This window comes from Bos indicus x Bos taurus, chromosome 22 (assembly GCF_003369695.1).
Source record: "Bos indicus x Bos taurus breed Angus x Brahman F1 hybrid chromosome 22, Bos_hybrid_MaternalHap_v2.0, whole genome shotgun sequence".
NCBI classification, from domain to species: domain Eukaryota; kingdom Metazoa; phylum Chordata; class Mammalia; order Artiodactyla; family Bovidae; genus Bos; species Bos indicus x Bos taurus.
In genome coordinates, this window is record NC_040097.1 from 28,475,444 (window position 1) to 28,497,898 (window position 22,455).

General features: G+C 41.5%; 1 protein-coding gene across 4 annotated transcripts in view; it reads right to left on the reverse strand.

Moving 5' to 3' along the window:
• The window catches only part of FRMD4B (FERM domain containing 4B), a 360,291-nt gene that overhangs the window by 47,254 nt on the left and 290,582 nt on the right, over positions 1-22,455 (reverse strand). For all 4 annotated transcript variants that reach the window (XM_027523804.1, XM_027523805.1, XM_027523807.1 and 1 more), the window contains 2 exons: positions 2,127-2,210; positions 555-620 (listed from right to left, as the gene is read on the reverse strand). In XM_027523804.1, coding sequence (XP_027379605.1) covers positions 555-620; positions 2,127-2,210 — 150 coding nt within the window. The remainder of the gene's footprint in view (positions 1-554; positions 621-2,126; positions 2,211-22,455) is intronic.

The following is a 22,455-nucleotide window of genomic DNA, read 5'->3' on the forward strand; positions in this document are numbered from 1 at the left end:
GTTTGTACCAGGAAGAAACAGATGATCCAACCTAGCACTGTGTGTTCCACCCAAAATAGAGCTGCCAACCAGGTGACCAAACATGGCCTCCAGACAGGTACTGTCTGCCTCACGTTGTACTCAAGTTTCTTAACATTACTTTGCAATTTTTTAAATTAGGATTTAATGGAAAGTAATTAGCCTCCAACTAAAATAAATAAAAAAGAAAAAAAAAATAGGATTTAAAAACTGTAATTTCCTTTTTTTCTTGAAAAACATTAGATGATTTGGCAACATTATGCCTGAATGCTGAGGCTGAGTAGCCTTGTCTCCAGCCAGGTCAAAAGCTCTCTAATTCACCACAGTCACCACAATCTCATTTTTGTTACCTGCCTGACATTGGTAGGCATCTGAATTGATGACACCAAAGTATAGAATAGCCCATGAAGTTTGTAATTCATGGCAAGACACTTCTAGCCAGGTACTATATGCACACCAACTGTACAACAGAAATCATTTCAGATGACTTTCTCAAACAGAAGACATTACAACCATATCTTCAGAAAGATACTTACTGAACGACAGCTTGACCCCGAGTCAGACCTTTGATTTTCAAATAATGTTCAATTACTCTGTCCTCACTGTAAAACAAGGAAATGAAAAGTAGAGCAATATACGACTGTGTGAAGTACAGATTCCATTTCAAGGTTTCCAGGTAGCCACTGAAAATACTTGAGAAAGAAGGCCTAGACCAACTTGTTCAGGAGATAGAAGCTGGGTGACTTTCGTTTTTGTAGGACACAGACTCTTGGACCTCAGACGTTTGACTACCTTGTCTTGACTGTTTACAATTTTATGTAACTTACTTATGTGTAAAATGTTAAAAACTTAAGTTATTAGAAAAGGAAAATAACATCAATTCATCAAATGAAAAACTAATATTTTCTCCCATAACTGATGGAATATAATAAATACAAAACAATATTATTAAATGCTAGATAGACTTGCTGGGGAAATTAAAAGTTTTTAAAGAGATCAGCAGGTGTAAGGTATTATAGACATTTTCCTTAAACTGCTAAGATTTAGAAAGAATTAAAAATGCTTCTACATGAGTGTTCGATCTAAAATACTCTACTCTCATGACTTGTGCACATAATACCTTAGGAGAAGGTAATAATACCTTCATTATTGTCTTAGGATAAAACTTTTTGATTAGAAAGGGGAAAAACAGGTGAACTCTGATCACCTTTGACACCATTCAGTTATTTACCCTCCTTTTAGACTGGTAGCTTGTTAGTCACATCTCAAGTATAATGAGAAGAATAAACGTTTTTATCTCTATATACCCAATAATCAACAGTAATCGGTCTTTGCTTTTTACTGTTAAGAAACTGTCACTTAACAATGATTCATTTAAAAGGTTCCAGATTCAGGATGCAATGTAGCCTCAGCACTCACTCTCACTATTGACTTGGGAAATATTCCAACTTTCATATTATAGCTCATTCATGGCGAATATTTATTTTGTAACCAGTTTTTTAATGGAAAGGAAAACCATCTTCAGGATTCATAGCCTTAAACTGAGGAAAATACATTTAAAGGGAACGTAAGTAGTTTAAGGGGAGAAAACGTACTTCTCTAGGAAAAATGTCGCATGGGAGATGGGTACGATGGGTTCATTAAAACACAGACAAAGAAAACAACTCAAAATAGACAACGGCTCCTGGCTGTAGATGAAACCTCTGATCATTCAGGTTGTTTCTGTGCATTACGAACACCTCTGTTTAAGGAAATCTGTCTTTTATACCACTTGCATTGTACTCCTCCAGATGAGGGCTGTGTTACACAGTGACTACCCATATACTAAGCATGACTTAACAGCACTCTACAAATCTTTTATGCACTTGAATGGAAAGGCAAATGGCTACTCTCCACATATGACTACAAGTCTTGGGATGACAGTCTCCAGAGAGCTTTAACAAGACCTTGTCACTAGAAGGATCAAGGTCTACTTCTTATTAGTCTGACACATATTATAGGCAATTTGAGATTTCCCTCACTTATATTTCTTGCAGTCTCCTGAGGAGCATGTAGTTCTCAATGGAGGCTATGGCAATGGGGTCATGGGCCATCTTGGCTCAGCTTACCAGTAAGCAAGGGAGGGATGCTCCTGCAGAGTTTTGGTTGGAAAAGCTGGAAGTGTCTTTAAATCTTTCCTGGCATTTTCATCACTAAAAAGAAAAGTAATACAATATGTCAATTGCTGTTACCTAAATGATTATCCAAGCTGGTCATCAGGTGAAATCTGAAAAGTAACAACTATAGCACATTTGTTGTTGTTTAGTAGCTCAGTTGTGCCCGACTCTTTTGTGACATGTGACCCCATAGACTGTAGCCCACCAGGCTCCTCTGTCCATGGATTTCCCAGGCAAGAATATTGGAGTGGAATGCCATTTCCTTCTCTAGGGGATCTTGCTGACCCAAGGACTGAACCCATGTCTCCTGCATTGGCAGGCAGGTTCTTTACCACTCAGCCACCTGGGAAGCCCGATGATAGTACACTGGGCTGTGTCAAATGTTATTGGGAGCAGACGTAAGGCGACAGACTTTAACTAAAGACGGTGCTCAAATGGAGAACCAAGTCATCTGATGAGATTTTTGAGGCTTTTACAAAGACCAAAGGACATTAAAATAATGTCAAATTGCCATAAGCTCATTTTCCCTACAAACTCACAGCTGTTTTCATTGTGTATTTCCTATATGTATCTATTTTATTACAAAAGTATTCCTATAATTGTGCATATTTCATATTCTATTTTTATATAGCATGTTTCAAATGTCATTATATACTTTCTCCATGTTCCTATAGCACCCTCATAATTATCTTTAGTGTCTACATAATATTCACTATGTAGGGACACTAGTTATCCTAAAAGCATTCACACAGTATTACCACTTTTTCATAATAGATATTATTGCAATAAAAAGATGTGTGTAGACCTTTCTATTACTCCCTTTCTCTTACTTCCCTACCGCTTCCTGGAATAAAATGAACAAAGTTGGCCATCTGTGGAAATCACAGAAGATGACTTGAAAAATGTGCTTCTAATGAAACCTAAGTGAAAGTCACTCAGTTGTGTCTGACTCTTTGTGACCCCATGGACTACACAGTTCATGGAATTCCCCAGGTCAGAATACTAGAGTGGGTAGGCTTTCCCTTCTCCAGGGGATCTTCCCAACCCAGGGATCAAACCCAGGTCTCCCGCACTGCCGGCAGATTTTTCATCAGCTGAGCCAAAAGGGAAGCCCAATGAAACCCAAGATGCCCCTTGAATTGTACCAGGTGAACTAAAATGTACCTTGTGAAACATCAGCTCATTTTAAAACGGCAAAATCCGGAGCACATAGGCAATATTTTATAATAACCATCAATGGAATACAATCTTTAAAAACTGTGAGTCATTATGGATACATGAAATGTATAATGTTTCAAATCAACAATATTGTGATAAAAACCAATGACTTTTGAGAACAAAACTTAAAAAAAAAAAAAAAAAGGGGCAAAATTGTGGCTGTCCAATGAAGGGTGTGGTCTTTAAGGAACTTGACACAAGGGAGAAGAGGTAGCATGACTCAGTCATAGTTGGTCCTGTGCTGTATGATAGAAAATACCCTTAAATTGCTTCAGGTATTTAAGAAAGCAGTTTCCGCTGAAACAGACATGACTCTCAAAAGAATCCACTGGAGCTTAGGATAAGTGCATTAAAGAGCAAAATCCTGACCACCCTGGCATTTCTCAAACACAATACTGGTAACCCTTCCTCTTATTTTCCGCCTCTTCATACCTTTGCCACTAGCTACGGCTTCCTAGATGGTGCTAATGGTAAAGAACCCACCTGCCAATGCAGGAGATATAAGAGACACAGATTCAATCCCTGGGTAGGGAAGATCCCCTGGAGAAGGACATGGCAACCCACTCCGGTATTCACAGGGTCACAAAGAGTTGGACACGACTGAAGTGACTTAGCACACACGCACCCTTTGTTGAGGTTACCAAGAGCTAGGCACCATGGAAAGCACTTGGAGGGCACTGTTCACCTTATGAAAGTCCCATCACAACTCTTCTCATGCGGCAGGTACTATTATTTACCCAGACTACTTTACGGGGGCTGGAGGTGGGGGGTAAGGGGGCCTCCCAGGTGGGTCAGTGGTAAAGAATCTGCCTGACAATACAGGAGACATGGATTTGATCTCTGCATCGGAAGATTCCCTGGAGAAGGAAATGGCAACCCACTCCAGTATTCTTGCCTGGGAAATCTCATGGACAGAGGCACCAGTCCATAGGGGTGGGAAAAGGGTCGAACACAACTTAGTGACTAAACAACAACTTCACAGGTAAGAGTGTGAGTTTCAGCGAGGCTAAGCCTCTTGTTCAATGTCTCACAGCTGTTAGGTGGAGGAGCTAGAAGGCTTCAAAGGCCAAGACCCACCAAGAGATTAATTACAGTATTCTATCACCTGATTCCTTGACAGATTCCCAGAGTAGTGTCCTAGAGAGCCCACATAATATTCTCATCTCTGGCAAGGCAGAGCTCCCCCTTCGCCCTCACCCCTACTTACAAATGAAACCTCTGAACCGATTAGTTTCAAAAGCCATCACGCAAGCATTTTTACATTTGCTTTCCTGAGGTTTGCCCCAGTGTGAATTGTGATGTTGGAAGAGATGAGCTTGCAAGTGGAGGACAAAACATTGAACTCAAGGTCCATCTCCTCCCAAAGCATTCATCCAGTCCTCCTAGATCTAATGTCACAGGTCAAACTGGGGAACCAAGCACGGCGTGCTGACTGGTTTTGTTTGGCCCAGGTTGCACTGTGCTGGATTAGAAACTGCTCTCTCCTGTCACCTGATGAGGTGTGGTGTGAGTGGTTGTCCTTCAGGGTCTACAGAAGGTTCATTTGCTGGTTTTATCAGTTTCTCCACCAGGCCACAGGGCAATCAAGTGAACCCACTGAGCAACCTGTATATAAATTTACCATCTTTCAGTGAGAATAGACAGAGCATCACCTAGCTGGGAGATAGTATGATCTGCACCTGTCAATGCTACAAAACCAGGCTTGTGGCCCTCCCTAAAGGTGAAAGATCCGGCTTTACAAATCACTCCAGGAAATGAAAAGTCACTTGGCTCCTGTTCTTACATAAGGATAAATCTCTCCATTCATTTGAAATCTGAGCAGTATGACTTAACCACATTGACAATCTGGGGAAACTGGTTTGGGCTTCCTGAAAACGAAAATACACCACAGTCCAATTTAATCAAAGGAAAGGTCATCTGTCAACTCCCACAATGATATTTATTTTTCTTAATCATTTCTTTTATCCTCTGTCCTTCAAATCCCATTTCCTTTTCAAAGATGTTGGCTTACGAATTTTTTTGTCAAGGGAAAATACACGCGTATGTTCTGAAGTGACAGACTAAAGATAATACCTTTTGTTGTTAATCATCACCACCATCCACATGTGTGTTATCTTCTGCGTTCATGTGAACTGTATGCTGAGTTTAAAGAACTCAACCTTGCATTTACTTATTTCTTTGGATTAGAGTTAATTTTGTGGTGATCATGACCTCACTAGAGTAGAAGAGAAGCTGCTATTTACCACAAATTCACTCATTCATTTAGCAAATACGTATTATGTGTATACTGCATCCGAGCATGTAGAAACAAGTGTCATTGGATGCAGTTGCATTAAAAAAAAAATTTGTGTGTAATTCTTAAAATTAATTTTTACTAGAGTATAGTTGCTTTAAAATGTTGTTAGTTTCTTGTATGGTAAAGTGAATCAGTCACACATATATATATATACACTCTATTTTTATATTTCCTTCCAATTTAGATTGCCACAGAATATTGAATAGAACTCCCTGTGCTGTACAGTAGGTTCTCATTAGTCATTTATTTTATACACTGTAGTGTATTTATGTCAGTTCCCATCTCCCAATCCATCTGACCCTCCCATCCCCCACTTTGGTAACTCTCAGTTTGTCCTCTATTTCATGATATTGCTTTTAAGTTATGCAAATGTATTCAGCCAAGAGAGGCAAAAGGGAGAAGAAATAAGGGGGAAATTCTGTCCATCATTCTATTCAAAAGCTCATTGTTGAGAATAAGTGTGAAATGGAAGGTTTGAAGTTGCTTCCTTTTAAGATGATTTTAGTTTCTATGTCCATAAAGCACCAGCTTCTCAACATATTGAGAATTTTCTAGTATAGTATTTAAGCATTTAATACACGCTCGCTAATCATAAGAAACATCTGTATTTCTTAACTGCTTAACTTAAGAAACATCTATGTGTTTCAAATGGAGAAAAATACAACGTGATGAATTTTGGTCTTCGACAGGTCACCTTTCCAACACATTTTCAAAAGTAATTTTAACTATGCACGATTAGAACCTACCCCAGTTCTAAGATGTGATGTTATATATCTGGAAATGATGACTGAATACATCAATAAATTACCAAAGGTTAATCATGAGCCCGCATCCTAAATAACAATGAATATTCATTCATTAAGACTTCTTTTGGGTTACAAATCAATCACTGAGAAGCAAGGAAAATGAGCATTAATAGGCTTAGGGATCATTTTAAGGAGAGTTTAGATTACTTTAAAAGGAATACACTTGAATAGGTGGAGCACAAAGGATCTGAGGGGCCATGAAACTATTCTGAATAATACTGTAATCATGGATATATGACATGCATTTGTCAAAAGCTATAGAATCAGTACAACACAAGAGAGAATCATAATGTGACTATGAACTTTCAGTTCAGTTTAGTCGCTCAGTTGTGTCTGACTCTGTGACCTCATGGACTGCAGCATGCCAGGCCTCCTTGTCCATCACCAACTCCTGGTGTTTACTCAAACTCATGTCCATTGAGTCGGTGATGCCATCCAACCATCTCATCCTCTCCTCCTGCCTTCATTCTTTCCCAGCATCAGAGTCTTTTCAAATGAGTCAGTTCTTCACATCAGGTGGCCAAAGATTTGGAGTTTCAGCTTCAACATCAGACCTCCCAATGAACACTCGGGACTGATCTTTGTGATGGACTGGTTGGATCTCCATGTAGTCCAAGGGACTCTCAAGAGTCTTCTCCAACACCACAGTTCAAAAGCATCAATTCTTCGGCACTCAGCTTTCTTTATAGTCCAATTCTTGCATCCATACACGATTACTGGAAAAACCATAGCCTTGATGAGACAGAGCTTTGTTGGCAAAGTCTCTGCTTTTTAATATGTTGTCTAGGTTGGTCATAACTTTCCTTCCAAGGAGTAGCGTCTTTTAATTTCATGGCTGCAGCCACCATCTGCAGTGATTTTGGAGCCCAAAATAAAGTCTGCCACTGTTTCCACTGTTTCCCCATCTATTTGCCATGAAGTGATGGGACCAGATGCCATGATCTTAGTTTTCTGAATGTCAAGCTTTCAGCCAACTTTTTCACTCTCCTCTTTCACTTTCATCAAGAGGCTCTTTAGTTCTTCTTTGCTTTCTGCCATAAGGGTGGTGTCATCTGCATATCTGAGGTTATTGATATTTCTCCCAGCAATCTTGAACTAGTAATGTATCAATATTGATAATCTGAAACAAATGTATGACACTAATGCAAGATGTTACTGATGGGGAAACTGAAGAGAGGGGAGAGGAGAGAAGATAAGATATATATATATATATATATATATATATATATATTTTTTTTTTCCCCTGGATTTTCTGTTCAACTCTTGTGTAAACCAAAAACTACCCTTAAAAAATAAAATCTACCAATTTTTTAAAAAAGATTAAAAAAAGAAATCTACTTTCAATTAGTGGGTCTTAACTGGGGCAACTTTGCTCCTCAGGGGATATTTAGCAATGTCTTAAGACATTTAGTCACACCTGGGGAAGGAAGTGTTACTAGCAGCCAGTGAGCAGACGCCAGGATGCTACTATACAGCCTACAATACACAGGACAGGCCCCAGCAACAAAGGATTATCTTGCCCCAATTGTCAATAGTGTTGAGGTTGAAAAACCCTCACCTGGATTCTTATAAAACTACTGATAATCCAACCCTAAAACTTCTAATTGCATCTTTTAGACTTGAAGAAATGTTCTCTTCTGTCATCCTTAGACTATCAAGACGTTAGAATATAAAAGTATCTCAGATGCAAGTGTCTAATAGGAGCCATGGGAGAGAGGCACTAGAAATCCATCTGCATAAGCTAGCTGAGAAGGGCAAGTCAAACTCAGCAGCAGACACAGGGACTGTAGGGACTGATGGGGACTGTGAGGAAGAGAACGTTGCCCACCTGAAGAATTACTTAGAATATAGATTTGACTGTGTGAGACAGAGATCAACACTTTGGTTAATTTCTCTTGATATAAAAGTCAGAACTGGAATAACATGAAGTATTCAGGGGCCCAATCTCTTCTCCTGTTGCTTCACCATTCCTGGGGTGCTGCTATTCTTCATGTGATCCAAGATAGCCCATCACCATACCCACATTTTAGCCATCAGGTAGGGGAAAATAATAAAGGCGGACATACCCACTCCGTTACAGGCAGAACCTGAAAGCTGCCCATCTCCCCTAATCCCACTGGCCAGAACCATCACAAGGCTCTTGCTAACTGCAAGGGACACTGGGATGTGTAAGTCTTTATTTTGGGCAGCCACATGCATCACTAAAAATTCTACTAATATGGAGAAAAAGGAGACTGGATACTGAGGATAACAGACACCACTGCTGATGGGGAAACACTGCTCAGATCCAGGTCTTTTGTGTCACATGGGAATACAGATCCGCTACTGCCTAATAATGATTACACTTGTTTTGAAAAGGGGCAAAATCTCAGATTTTTACCTAGAGCAATTTCAAAATAATGCCTCCATCAGAAAAAAAAAAAGTCAAAATAAAAAGTAAAACATTCTGCAGGTCCTATAAAACATATATACCAGCAGACCATGACCATTACTTTGCAATTTCCGATATAAACTATTAGAAGAGCATGTATAGTTCTCAGTTCAACTTGGTTTCCAGTTTCAGATAATTTATTTACAGTGTAAAGTGTCAGTAGGGCATGAATAAATGAGAAACATAAATAATTTTGACAAATGTGGAATCCGGACCATTCCAAAAGATTACTCTCAGGAAAAAACAGCCTTATTTCTTTGTGTTTGAGAATGTGCCTATTAATCCTCCAAATCTGTTCCTTTGCACTATTGCAAAACATCCTTTGCCGTGAGTACATAGTATCACTTTTCTGAAAGAATGTATTTAGTACAGGAAGCCTCTAACAAGTCACCACCAACAAGGAAGTGACTGAGCTGAGGAGCTGGCTGTGACACTAGAGGACCAAGAAGATACAAGGATGGCTGAGATGGACGGCCCGGCAGCGAAAGGGCTTGCATCTCTCACCAAGCAGTGCACAGGTAGAAACCCAGATGGCCAACAGGCAGAATCAAGTGTTCACCTTTACAGGAACTCAGGGGAACACACAGTAAACCTTTAATGGATTACCACTTTGTACCAGACTGCACAGAGGTTACGTCAAGATGTTTGGCAATAAGAACTCCCATCCAAGATGTTTGGCAGTAGGAACTCCCATCCATCCATAGTGGAAAACTCTACTGATATGATCATTTTGGAAATCTGCATACCCCATGACCCAGAGATCTTTTCCTAGGTATATCTCTAGAGAAACTTACACAAAAGAAAAAGGTATTTTTTTTTTGTTTTTTGTTTTTTGTTTTTTTTTAGCTTTATAATAGCCTGTTTTAATATAAACAATTGTTGGAATCAATCAATGTCCATTTCAGGAAGCTTCTTGTCTGAATCCGAAGGCACAGCTGTGTCTGTACCCTGCTCAGCAGCCTGAGGGCCCGGGTTGTCTCCTTGTCCATCCACTGGTCCATTCAGCATTTTTCGCAGTAAGACAAAAGAAAACAACCCAAATATCCCATGACAGTAGAAATGATAAAATTATAGTATTCATAATGGAATGCCATATAGCAAAGAAAATACAGTTTAGCTTCACACAATATGGTGAATCTCACAAACATTAAGCAAAGAATCAAGACTCAAAGTAATATATACATCACCATCCCCTGTACATATGTTCGAAAGCAAACAAAATGAATACAGAGGATCATACACAGGTGACACAATATAAAGCAAAACAAGAAAATAAGTTCCATAGAGTCAGAGTACAATTGGGGAAACAGAGAATGTTTATTGGGAAAGGGGTGCGCTAGTACACAATGGGCGTGGGGTGGGGCCCTGGCAACATTCCTCACTGGGTGTGGTCACATGGCTGTGCAACTTCTAATCTGTTTTTTAAACCATTCATGCATGTTTTACACATTCTTCCTGGTGATTATCAGTTCAGTTCAGTCACTCAGTTGTGTCCTACTCTTCGCGACACCATGGACTGCAGCACGCCAGTCCTTCCTGTCCATCATGAACTCCCAGAGCTTACTCAAACTCATGTCCATCGAGTCAGAGATGCTATCCAGCCATCTCATCCTCTGTCATCCCCTTCTCCTCCTGCCTTCAATCTTTCCCAGCATCAGGGTCTTGCAATGAGTCAGTTCTTCGCATCAAGTGGCCTAAGTACTGGAGTTAGAGCTTCAGCATCAGACCTTCCAATGACTACTCAGGACTGATTTCCTTTAGGATGGACGGGTTGGATCTCCTTGCAGTCCAAGTAACTCTCAAGAGTCTTCTCCAACACCACAGTTCAAAAGCATCAATTCTTGAGTATTGAGCTTTCTTTATAGTTCAACTCTCACATCCATACATGACTACTGGAAAAACCATAGCTTTGACTAGACAGACTTTTGTTGGCAAAGTAATATCTCTGCTTTTTAACATGCCGTCTAGGTTGGTCATAGCTTTTCTTCCAAGGAGCAAGCGTCTTTTAATTGTCACCATCTGCAGTGATTTTGGAGCCCCCAAGAATAAATAAAAGAATAAAGAATAAAGTCTGTCATTGTTTCCATTGTTTCCCCATCTATTTGCCATGAAGTGATGGGACCAGATGCCATGATCTTAGTTTTCTGAATGTTGAGTTTTAAGCCAACTTTTTCACTCTCCTCTTTCACCTTCATCAAGAGACTCTATAGTTTTTCTTCACTTTCTGCCATAAGGGTGGTGCCATCCGGTGATAGAATTCACATCCAGTGATCCGGGTGATATAATTGACATCAAAAACTAAGTTAAATATGACTAGTGGGTGAAAGGTAGGGTGCTGGTGAGCAAGTCTAGGGCCAGTTAGAGGGCAAGTGTTAGAAACACCAGGGGATTACTTTCAAGTTCATCCTGATCATTTTCAGAGTTTAGAACCAGGCAGGATTTCAAGTGTGAGTAGACTGACAGTAGCTGAATGCTTATTTGTTCACCCTCTGAAGAACCCCAGCTGGGGAATTTGCCTGGGAGCTGAGACCACGTGGATCCTGCGAGTGGGTGGGGGAAAAGTGGGGAGGCCCAGGTCTGGCTAGAGCACAGAGGGGCCCTCCCCTCCCAGGGCTGACAGACAGGCAGGCAGGCAGGGCGGGAGGCTGGGTTTGTATGAATGAGGAGCGACCTCAGAATCCCCAGGGAGGGCCCCTGACCAGCTGGATGTAAGCAAGCCTGGCCCGAGATGTCTCTGCCTCTCCCCAGGAGTAAACACACTCACTCTGTGTGGACGTTCTTGAGCCTCACGCAGTGGAAGTGTTATTTTAAAGACTCACTTGACTAGAACTGCCAAGAGGGACTGCTTTTTCTAAGTCCTAGCCAGAGACAATGCCCATAAATCTACAGGACTTTCTACTTGTCGGTAACAAACCAGAAATTGCTATTCTTCATCCTTTCAACAGGAATTCAGATGCTACAATGAAGAATGCTGCCTTTTATCGGATGACTTAGGCTACACCCCCACCCCTGCCCCCATCACCAGGTATTCCAGGTTCGTATTCTGACAGCTTTCTAGAAGGAAGTGGCCCGGGACCCACTGTTACTGGTTAGCCACCGGCGGCTCCTTTTGCCTTGAAGATTGTTTTTGGCATTCCCAAGAACCCCCTTTCACAGGCTTTTGTTTTTCTTTCCTGATCTCACAAGCCCTGGAGGAATGTGCCAACCTCACCCCTTTCTGAGACAGCCACGTGGCTGGCAAAACTGAGGCCATCCTTTGTGTGTGCTGGAGCAGTTGTGTGGAAACAGCCACCCCCAGCAGATGTGTGCACCTGTTTGTGCCTAGTTGGGGACTTGCCCACAGTTATAATCAGCCACCTGCCATACTGAGGCTGGAGGGCAAGGGAGTTCAGGCAATTAGCAAACGGTGGTTGCTGGCCGTTTTGGAGCAAACCAATCACTGAATGAGATCCCTTGAAGATGGTAACTGTCAGTATTTGGTGTGGGAGCATCCCTAGGTTTATAGAACACTTAAAAAAAAAAAAAAAAGCCAAGCCTCAAACTTTCCTTTTCTTTTTGATGCTAAAGCTCTTCCTTATCTGAAAAGCACAATGACCCATGGAAATGAGTGTCAAATGTCACCAAGACAAAAATTAAGCTCTTTAGGAAGTAACCTGGGACTGGAGTCTTCTTCTCACCCACACATAAGCGTAACTCAAAATCCACATTTCATTAAATGTATGTTGTTTAGTCTCTCAGTTGTGTCCGACTCTTTGTGACCCCATGGACTGTGGCCCACCAGGCTCCTCTGTCCATGGAATTCTCCAGGCAAGAATACTGCAGTGGGTTGCCAATCCCTTCTCCAGGGGATCCTCCCAACCCAGGGATTAAACCCAGGTCTCCTGCATTGCAAGCAGATTCTTTACCACTGAACCACCAGGGAAGTCCCATTAAACGCATATGCAAATATAAAAAAGCTATAGTAAATGCCTGTTGAACACTCAAGATAAAGTCTACCAGACAGCTTAAGGGGCCTCCGAGAATCCAAGCGAGTTGTCACAGCTGGGAGCTCTATTTAATACTGTGCTCTGTGCAAGCTAAAGATTTACTGTCATTAGGAACTGGTGTAAATTAGAAACGTTTGCCAGTCTTCTGGAATTGCCTGCACAGAGGTTGGTGATAAGCCCTTTCTTATCTGTGCTTGTTGGAGAGCTGACCTGGCTGTCAAAGTTTTGTACTAAACTGAAGGAACGGGCCATGGCAATGATTACAACAGCCAGAAAAAGTGTATTTAATGTTTGTTAAATGGTGTAACAGGTGTCAATGCAACTACTAAAGCATTCTGGGTGGACCTGGTCTTTAAGGATGTGTGTATGTCTGCTTAGTCATGTCAGACTCTTTGTGATTCATGGACTGTACCCACCAGGCTCCTCTGACCATGGAATTTTCCAGGCAATATTGGAGTGGTGTTATTTCCTTCTCTAGGGGATCTTCTGGACCCAGGGATCAAACCTGCATCTCCTGCATTGGCAGGCGGATTCTTTACCACTAGTGCCATCTGGGAAGCCCTGACAGCTTGCTTAACCATGGTATTATTAGAAGGATCTTGGATACAGAACATAAGCACTAATTTCCTCAACTATGATATCAGTGTTGGTCAACACTTTGGTTGTTAGCAGTTTAAGATACGTTATCAGTTTACTTAGAGCATTTTTTCAGTGGCCAGATAGCCTTCACATCACTCTTTTTTAATTAAAAAAGAAAAATCATGTTTTTTTTTCAGTTATCTGGGAACTTGGCCTTCAATGATGAATCCAGTTCATTACCTTCCTGACTGTATAACTAGGGAATTCTAACAGTAAATTTCTCTCTACTAATTCCCAGGTAAAGGGATATTAAAGGTTGTCGAGCATGAGAAAACACAGTAGCTCTTATAACCCCCTGGCCAGCAGCATCAGCACTATTTGAGGATGTGTTAGAAATGCAAATTCTGGGACCCCACTCCAGACCTATAGAACCAGAAGGGCTGAAGCTGGGACCCAGCAATCTGTTTAATAAATGACTTGAGAACCACAGGAACAGAATAACAGAATGAACACATAATATGAACACAGGGAGGTTTTCAAGAAAGAGATAAAATCTACAATTTAAAACAGGAAAGAAGGTCAAAGAGGCTGAGGAAGCCCAGTAGGTTAGTTTTAGGAGACCCTTCTGAGGCCCTTGTTGTTTACTCAGTCGTGTCCGACTCTCTGCGACTCCACGGACTGTAGCCTACCAGGCTCCTCTGTCCATGGGATTTTCCAGGCAAGAATACTGGAATGGGTTGTCATTTCCTCTTCCAGGCGATCTTCCCGACCCAGGGATGGAGCCTGCATCTCCTGCATTGCCAGGTGGATTCTTTACCACTGAGCCACCTGGGAAGCCCCTTCCAAGGCTGACCCAGCAGTTATACAGACAGAGTAGGTACCTCCATTCAGTCCCTAAAAAGAAATGCTCACACTCACTGAACATTATTAGGCTTCAGAGACTGGGCTAAAACCTCTCTACAGGTTCTGCTATTATCACCAGCATCCCTGTTACATAGATGTGAAAACTGAGATTTAAAAGAGATTTCATTTAAACTCAGCAAGAAAGAAGCTGATATGATTCCAAGCCTACACTTAGACAACTCTGCCTAACTTCTCTAGTTTCAAAATGAAGGGACAGAAAACAAGGAAGGAGAGCAAAGGAGAAAAGAGAAGGCTTTTGCCAGCTTAACTTGAGGTTTTGGAATTTGTAATTATAGCGGCCACTCATTGATTCTACTAAACTTAGTTTCTAGGGTAAAGATAGGTTGCTTTTTTAAAACTAGATAATCTGATTTTAGATGGTGAGGGACAGGGAGAGCTGGTGTGCTTCAGCCCATGGATTGCAAAGGGTCAGACAAGACTTGATGATTGAACAATACAATCTGGTTTAGTAAAAATCTGTATTAAACCACAAAGATCTGATTACAGATAACCAGACTGAATATGCATTATCACTCAGTGCTTCTTAAACCAAACCAACTACTATATGTAGCTGTCCTCTAATAGCAAAGGTTCTAAACTTAGTTTAAAAAAAAAAAACTTTCTAAGAGCTACAAAGTCAGACTGCAGTCATTTTTAGCAGAATTTTAGGGCATGCAAGCCCATCTGAGAAGCCTAGCATCCAACAAAGGTTCCTTAAACCACACAAGGTGTTCCTAATCCCTGATTTTTATTTTTCAAACTTTATTGAGTTTGACACTTTTTTTTTCCAGCTGTGCTACCCAGCATGTGAGATCTTAGCTCCCTGACCAGGGATCAAACCTGCACCCTCTGCAGCGGACTCAGGTTATCTCAATCACCGGACTGCTAGGGAAGTCCCTGATGCCCCATTTGTAATCCTAGCTAAAAAGGTCATAGCAAAATCTCAACCCTTGACGAGTTCTTTCTGTTACAGGATAGAGGGCTTGGGAGCAGCTGGAGAAAGAGGGAAACAAGCGGTCAATCTCATTCATAGTCAATCATATGCCAAGGCAAAAAGCTGGGCTCAGATCCACCCGATTCTAATGCCACCACTGATTACTGCAAACAGTTTTTAGTAAAACTGCTCACAGACTGAGACAATTTCATAATAGCTAAAATAAAGTGCCTGCCTCACTTCCCACCCCTTCAGACCAAACCCTGCCAGCTGGTTAAGAGATCTGAGTTAGTCTCGTTCGACCCTGAGTTTGTAGATGCGGGAAACAGGGCCCAGCGACCAAAGACTTACCAGGGGCCTTTAGCTGAGGTGGCGCTAGATCAAGAGGACCAGAGGCTGTCTGGCTGGTTCTCAGGACTCCAGGTTTAAGCTGAGCTGCAGCAGGGGAGGAGGAGGAAGGAGAGGAGGGAACTGGGAAGCTGGGTGGAGAGAACAGGGGGAGGGGCCGGAAAAGCCAGGGCTGAGCCAGAACTCTTCCCCTCCCCTCCCAAGTCAGAGGGTCTTTCTATTCTTGGGATTTCCTCCCCACCCCATTTAATCAGGTCTTGATCGCACCTCAAGCCAAATCAGGCAGTCGCCTTTTTGGAGTGGAAAGTGAGAACTGAAAGGATTATAGAAGCTAGGGATGCCCCCATCCCTTCTGGGAAAAGGAGGGACACCCCACTTCATCTTAATCAGATGCAGCTCCTTCCTTGGGGTTCTGCTGTGAGCATACATTCCTAGGCTGCCCTTGGTTTCTAGCTGCCTTGGACCTCTCTGTTCCTTCACAAGACAATAAATTAGAAACTTCTGTGGCTCTAAAAGAAAAAGGGCATGTGCTATGTGGCAGACAAGTGCTCAGCATTTTACTTATACAAAAAGAGAAAGAGAAAAAAAAGGATGTCATTCAATCCTTATAGCAAACTGAGGTGTAGGAGCTGTTTCTAACTTACAGATAAGGAAACGGAGGCTTAGAGAGGTCACCTGGCTGCCTGCTGTCCCACCAGAGCTGGTACATGGGCAGCCAGGGTTGGGACATAGGCCACTGTAAAACCATCACATACTTAGAAACAAATCAACAGACGTGCTCTGGCTGGCCCTAGACCTGTGATGTGCAGTAATAAGGTCAGGATCTAGAACTGGATTCAGTTCCAGGTCTCCATGTTTATAGGACTTAACTAAACTAACCTATGTAAGCCTCGGTTTCCTCATTATAAAGACAGGGATACTGATGTGTTTTCTGGCATTCTTGGGAAGATGCTATGAAGCTATGTTGCTATGAAGGCACCTGCCTATGTTCATTAAATGTATTCTTTCCTTTCTGATCACAGCACAGGAGGCCAACAATTATACCAAACACTTTACTTCATTCATCCTCAAAACAGGCTAGGGGTGGCTTCTTAACACTGAGAAGAATCCCCAGTGGGTGATCTAGGTTAGAGTTGCCAGATTAAACATTTAGAACACACACTAAAAAAAGTTATCCCTTGTTTATTTTATGTGTTCAGTCTGGCAATCCTAACAGTTGGTAATAAACCACATGGGTAAAGAACTTTGGAAGCAGCTTGGCAAGTCCCTAGTTGTAAGTGGCTTTAGGATTGATTCAACAGAACCCACGGTAACTGGTGGAAGTGCAGCCTTGAAACTTGCTCCTCCAACATCATGACCAGTCCGTGGAATTTGTACCAGACCCTCCTTATCTCTGCATTCTACCAGAGACAAGAAACCAGCTTGTGTTGTGGGAAACTCAGCGTCCTCTCATCTAGAATTCCTTTGTTAAACTCTTGTCTGTTGTCTAACTTGTAACCAAGGACAAATTACTCTGTCCATCTGCATGCTTGATAGGGATCAACTGTCAAACTACTTTTTTTTTTAGAATCTGAAGAATTTCTTATAATAATGAAAATGTGATGAGAGACTTTTTTTCTAAACATTAGCCAGCTTGCCAAGAACTCTGATCCTGTCTACTTTGAAACTTCATGTCTTTTAGAAGAAATATAATCCACAAAAATGACTTAGGCTGAGAATGAGGTTAACACAAAAATCTGTAAATATTGAAAATAAAAACACTTTAGAAATTCAGAGAGACAGAGGGTAGAATGGTGGTTGCCAGGAGTTGAGGGGAAGCCAGTGAAACCCCAAGGTCTGAGCCAGGGCTGATGATATTCCACTGCTGCCGGAAATGAGAATTACAGGTACCAGGCACAGTTCAAACGCTTTTATGGGCATTTTCTCTCTTGATTTTCATAATGGCCCTAGGAGGTCTAGGTCATGTTATTGCCTGTGCCTCGGACCTGGGAGATCATACGTATTGAAATCAGAAAGAGGCTAAGAGGTTCCCAGACGTACATGCAAAAGGACTTTTTTGCAGATTTCTGTGAGGTTCCACCTTCATCAACGGAGTACCTGTTTAGACGCCTACAAGAGGATCCTTTCTTTAATAATCCATCTAATACCCAGGCCTTACAGTTTTCAACAACCAGGACCAAGCTACACAATTTGCAAGACCCAGTGAAAAATTAAAATATGGAGCTTCTTTGTTTAAAAAATCATGAGGAATCTCAAGATGGCTACAGAAGAGTGTCAAACTGAGCGTGGGTCCCTTCTGAGCAGGGGGCCCTGTGTGACTGCACAGGTCACACCCTGGTGAAGTCTGCCCCGCCAACAGCATTTTTCCCTGGTAGGTTTCCACTGTCTTAATTGCTTCCTTTCTGCCTGCCCAGCCTCAGGCGCCTGTGCCCAGAAGTAAATGAGCCTGTTCACAAAGGCATACAGACCCCCGGGGGCCAGCAGTTCTGGACATGGCCCCCCACATGCCGCGGGGAATCACAAGCTCGCTGCCTTGTTGCTCTGGGGTGGCAGGGAAGGGCTTTAAGCCTTGGTTTGGGAAGTTTCCGTTAGGTCAAGTGGGTAGTGTTCCATGAATCTTACATTCATTTTGAAAAACGATGCAGTGTCAGAGATCTGTAGGTCACTGTGCTAATCTATGAGCTTTATAACAGTACAAAATAACACTTAAAAAAATTCTGACATAAGCACCGTATATTCATTATCAATAAATGAAAACACACTGACATGTGAAGAAGGCAAATTGCAAACATTTCTATCCCACCCATCCCAAGATAACTCAGTCATGACAATAGTATCAGCTTAATTTTTTTTTTTTACCTCTACCATAAACAGGACAAATTTGTTTTGCAAATTTGAAAGTTGTTCAGAGAGTAGATCTTAAATGTCCTCATCACAAGAAAAAAAATTTTGTAACTATGTATGGTGATGGATTTTAACTAGACTTGTTGTGGTGATCATTTTGTAATACATACAAATATTGAATCATTATGTTATATACCTGAAACTAATATATGGTTACAAGTCAATCATACCTCAATTAAAAATTTTTTTTTACTTTTTAAAAAGAACTGTAATTATTCTTATTTACAGATGGGAAACTGCAGTAGAGAGATGTTCAATAACACAGGTAAGATTGTTCACCAGTGAGAAGCAGGATCTGGAGTCAAACTCAGTTTTGCCTAACTTCAGAATCCACTCTACAGCAGTCTTTTTGGTGGGGAGTCTGTAGGTGTGCAGAAAGAAAATACTACATCTTCTAATGATACTTTCTTTGTATGCATTCTTTGAACATGTTACTCTATGTCACTGCTTTTGATGATGACTCTTTTGTGAGTATTTTACAATATACATGATGCTAATATAGTTCTCCATGTCTACAACTATGGGCTTCCCTGTTAGCGCAGCTGGTAAAGAATCTGCCTGCAGTGCAAGAGACCCCGGTTCAATTCCTGGGTTGGGAAGATCTTCTGGAGAAGGGATAGGCTACCCACTCCAGTATTTTTGGGTTTCTCTGGTGGCTCAGCTGGTAAGGAATCTGCCTGCAATGCGGGAGACCTGGGTTCGATCCCTGGGTTGGGAAGATCCTCTGGAGAAGGGAAAAGGCTACCCACTCCAGTATTCCGGCCTGGAGAATTCCATGGACTGTATAATCCATGGGGTTGCAAAGAACTAGACGTGACTGAGTGACTTTCACTTTCAAATCTATAACTGTATAATGAAATAAATAATTAAATGTATACAAATGAATGGGGCTGTATGAACAAAACAATTTAGAGGTTAGTGCACTGTGCTATAACTTACAGACTAGTTTTTATACATGTATCATATATTTGAATATATTGGCATACATGTTTTTTTTAATAAAAAAAGGATGATACATATGCTTTTTTCTATTTTCTATATTGTAATCATTTTTCCATGTCAATAAATATTCACCTACAAATGTATTCTAATGTAAGTACTGAGCTTCTTAAGTGTTACTTTTGATGAGATCTCATGATTTAGAACAAGGATCTGATATCCATCCTACATTCCAATGCCTTCATCCCACCCTCACTCCAATGAACGGTGGAGTGTCTGGAAGCCAGGGACTCTGTTTAAAGATACATCTCTCTTCTCAAAAGAATTGAAATTCAGGACTCAAAAAAGATATTTGTGTTCATATCAGTATTATTCATAAGAGCCAAAAAGTGGTGTAACCCAAGTATTCACTCACAGATGAATGGATAAGCAAAAGTGGTAAATGCATATAGTGGAATATTAGTCCTAAAGCACAGGAAATTCTAACACATGGTACAATATGGATGAAACATGAGGACATTATGCTGAGTGAAAGAAGCCAGTCACAGGAAGACAAATACTGTATGAGTTCACTTATATAAGGCATCCAGAATAGGCAAATTCGTGGAGATGGAAAGTAGAATGGTGACTGTTAGAAGCTTAGGGGGAAGGAGAGAAGGGTTATTATGTAATGGGTACAGAGTTTCCATTTTTCAAGATGGAAGATCTTGGAGATGGATGTGGTGATGGTTGTCCAGCAACTTAAAATGGTTCAGATAGGAGGACTTCCCTGATAGGCTGGTGGTGAGCAGTGTGCCTACCAATGCACAGGACATACACTTGAACCCTTTTCTGGGATGATCTCACATGTCTCGGAGCAACGAAGCCCATGCATCCCAACTACCAAAGTCCACAAGTTGCAGTCCGTGCTCCACAACAAGAGAAGCCAGCACGATGACAAGCCCGCACACGGCAGCAAGGAGTGGCCACCACCTGTCACAACTAGGGAAAGCCTTAGTGTAACAACAAAGACCAGCACAGCCAAAAACTAATAAACTAAAAAAAGAAAAAAGTTAACATGGTAAAACAACAACAATGCATCTCAGTATACTCGACAGACTTAGTGGAAGCAAAGTCCCAGGTACCAAGTCTTCCTTCTGTACTAGGCATCCTGCAAGGTGTGTGATCTCATTCAATTCTCACAACAAATCCCTTAAAGCAAAGGGACCTTAGGGAGGTGGATGAACCTAGAACCTATTATACAAAGTCAGTCAGAAAGAAAAACACAAATATCGTATATTAACGCAAATATATGGAATCTAGAAAGATGGTGCTGATGTACTTATTTGCAGGGCAGCAATGGAGATGCAGACATAGAGAAAAGACTTGTGGACACAGGTGTTGGGGGGCGGGAAGGAGAGGGTGGGACAAATGGAGAAGTAGCATGGAAACACTATCATATATAAAATAGATGGCCAGTAGGAATTTGCTGTACGACTCAGGGAATTCAAACCAGGGGCTCTGTGACAACCTAGAGGGGTGGGACGGGGTGGGAGGTGGGACAGAGGTTCGGGAGTGGGGGGACATATGTATACCTATGGCTGATTCATGTTGATATATGGCAGAAACCAACACAATATTGTAAAACAATCATCCTTCAGTTAAAAACAAATAAATTTTTTAAAAGGGACCTTAGGTTCAATGGCTTGAACTGGCTCAAGGTCATGTCACTAGTAGATGCGGAAGGCTTGTCTCATTCAGCTCATGCCTGCCTGTCTGAATCCAGGGCCCAGAACTTTCCAGTGTCTCTTATAAAGGATGTAAAATGACTGTGGCTAAGTAGTAAAAGACCGGAAACTTAGTCTGCCTCCACCACAGCCCTTAGTGGTCCAGTGCCTTGTATATTGTTAGGTATTCGGTGTTTAATCTATTGAATACAAGGGTGAATAGGGTCCAGCAATGAGAAAAAGACCAAGCATTCCAAGGTCAGTGCTGATGGAGTGCTCATTTCCTGCCTTCTCACTCTTAAGCTATCTCCTCAAGTGACTAATATTAGGCTTGGGGCCGCTCCACTGATAACACCGCTCACCAGAGAGTCCACTGCCTGCTGCCCGCACTGCCTTCCATCAGGGACAGCAAGGATCTGTGGAGGGCTCCCGATACATGTGTAAGTCAGAATGGTACTCTGCGATGGTAGGGGAGACCTGGGGACCGTAAGTCTGGTCCTGTCAACCTGAATTGTCATGGGTATGTCACTTGTTAGTTCATCATGCGTTAAATGAGGGTTCCAATGCATAATATGGGGGCAGCCCTAATACTCTATCTGCAGAGCAGATGAAAAAGCACCCACTGTATGGGATGGATGATTCTTTCCAAATTCAGGGCTCTTCAGAAAAAGCAAGTTCAGAATTTGATGAATGTTTACCTTAAGAGCTATTGGAATTAAAATTGAGAGATGTAAGAATCTGACAGGCAGTACAAAGAAAAGGAACTGCTTGTCTTTTAAAAGCATTTTAATACTGAGCTTTCACCAAATAAACAAGCCCCCACTTCACAAAGTGAAGTGCACAGAACACTGGTCTGGGTAAGGCTCAAACATCAGGGACAAGAAAGTGTGGGAAACACTGTTTATGTGTTTTCTTCTGGGAGATCTGCCATGCACAGGAGTGGATTTGAAACTGATCAAAAAGAACTTAAACTCTGTTGAGTTTTTTTTCCATTTATCTATTTTTAATTGAAGCATAATTGCTTTATAGTATTTGTTGGTTTCTGCTTTCAACAATATAGTTCCCACGCTTATTTGTCTGCAGCTCCCTACTTGTTATCTTGTGTGTTTATTCAATGTAACAACTCAACATCTGGAGAAGTCATGGGGAAATGTTAAACCATAATTGAGTAATATAAATATTACCCACACAAAGTGTCTTAATCTCAGTTGTAAAGTGGGAATAATATTCC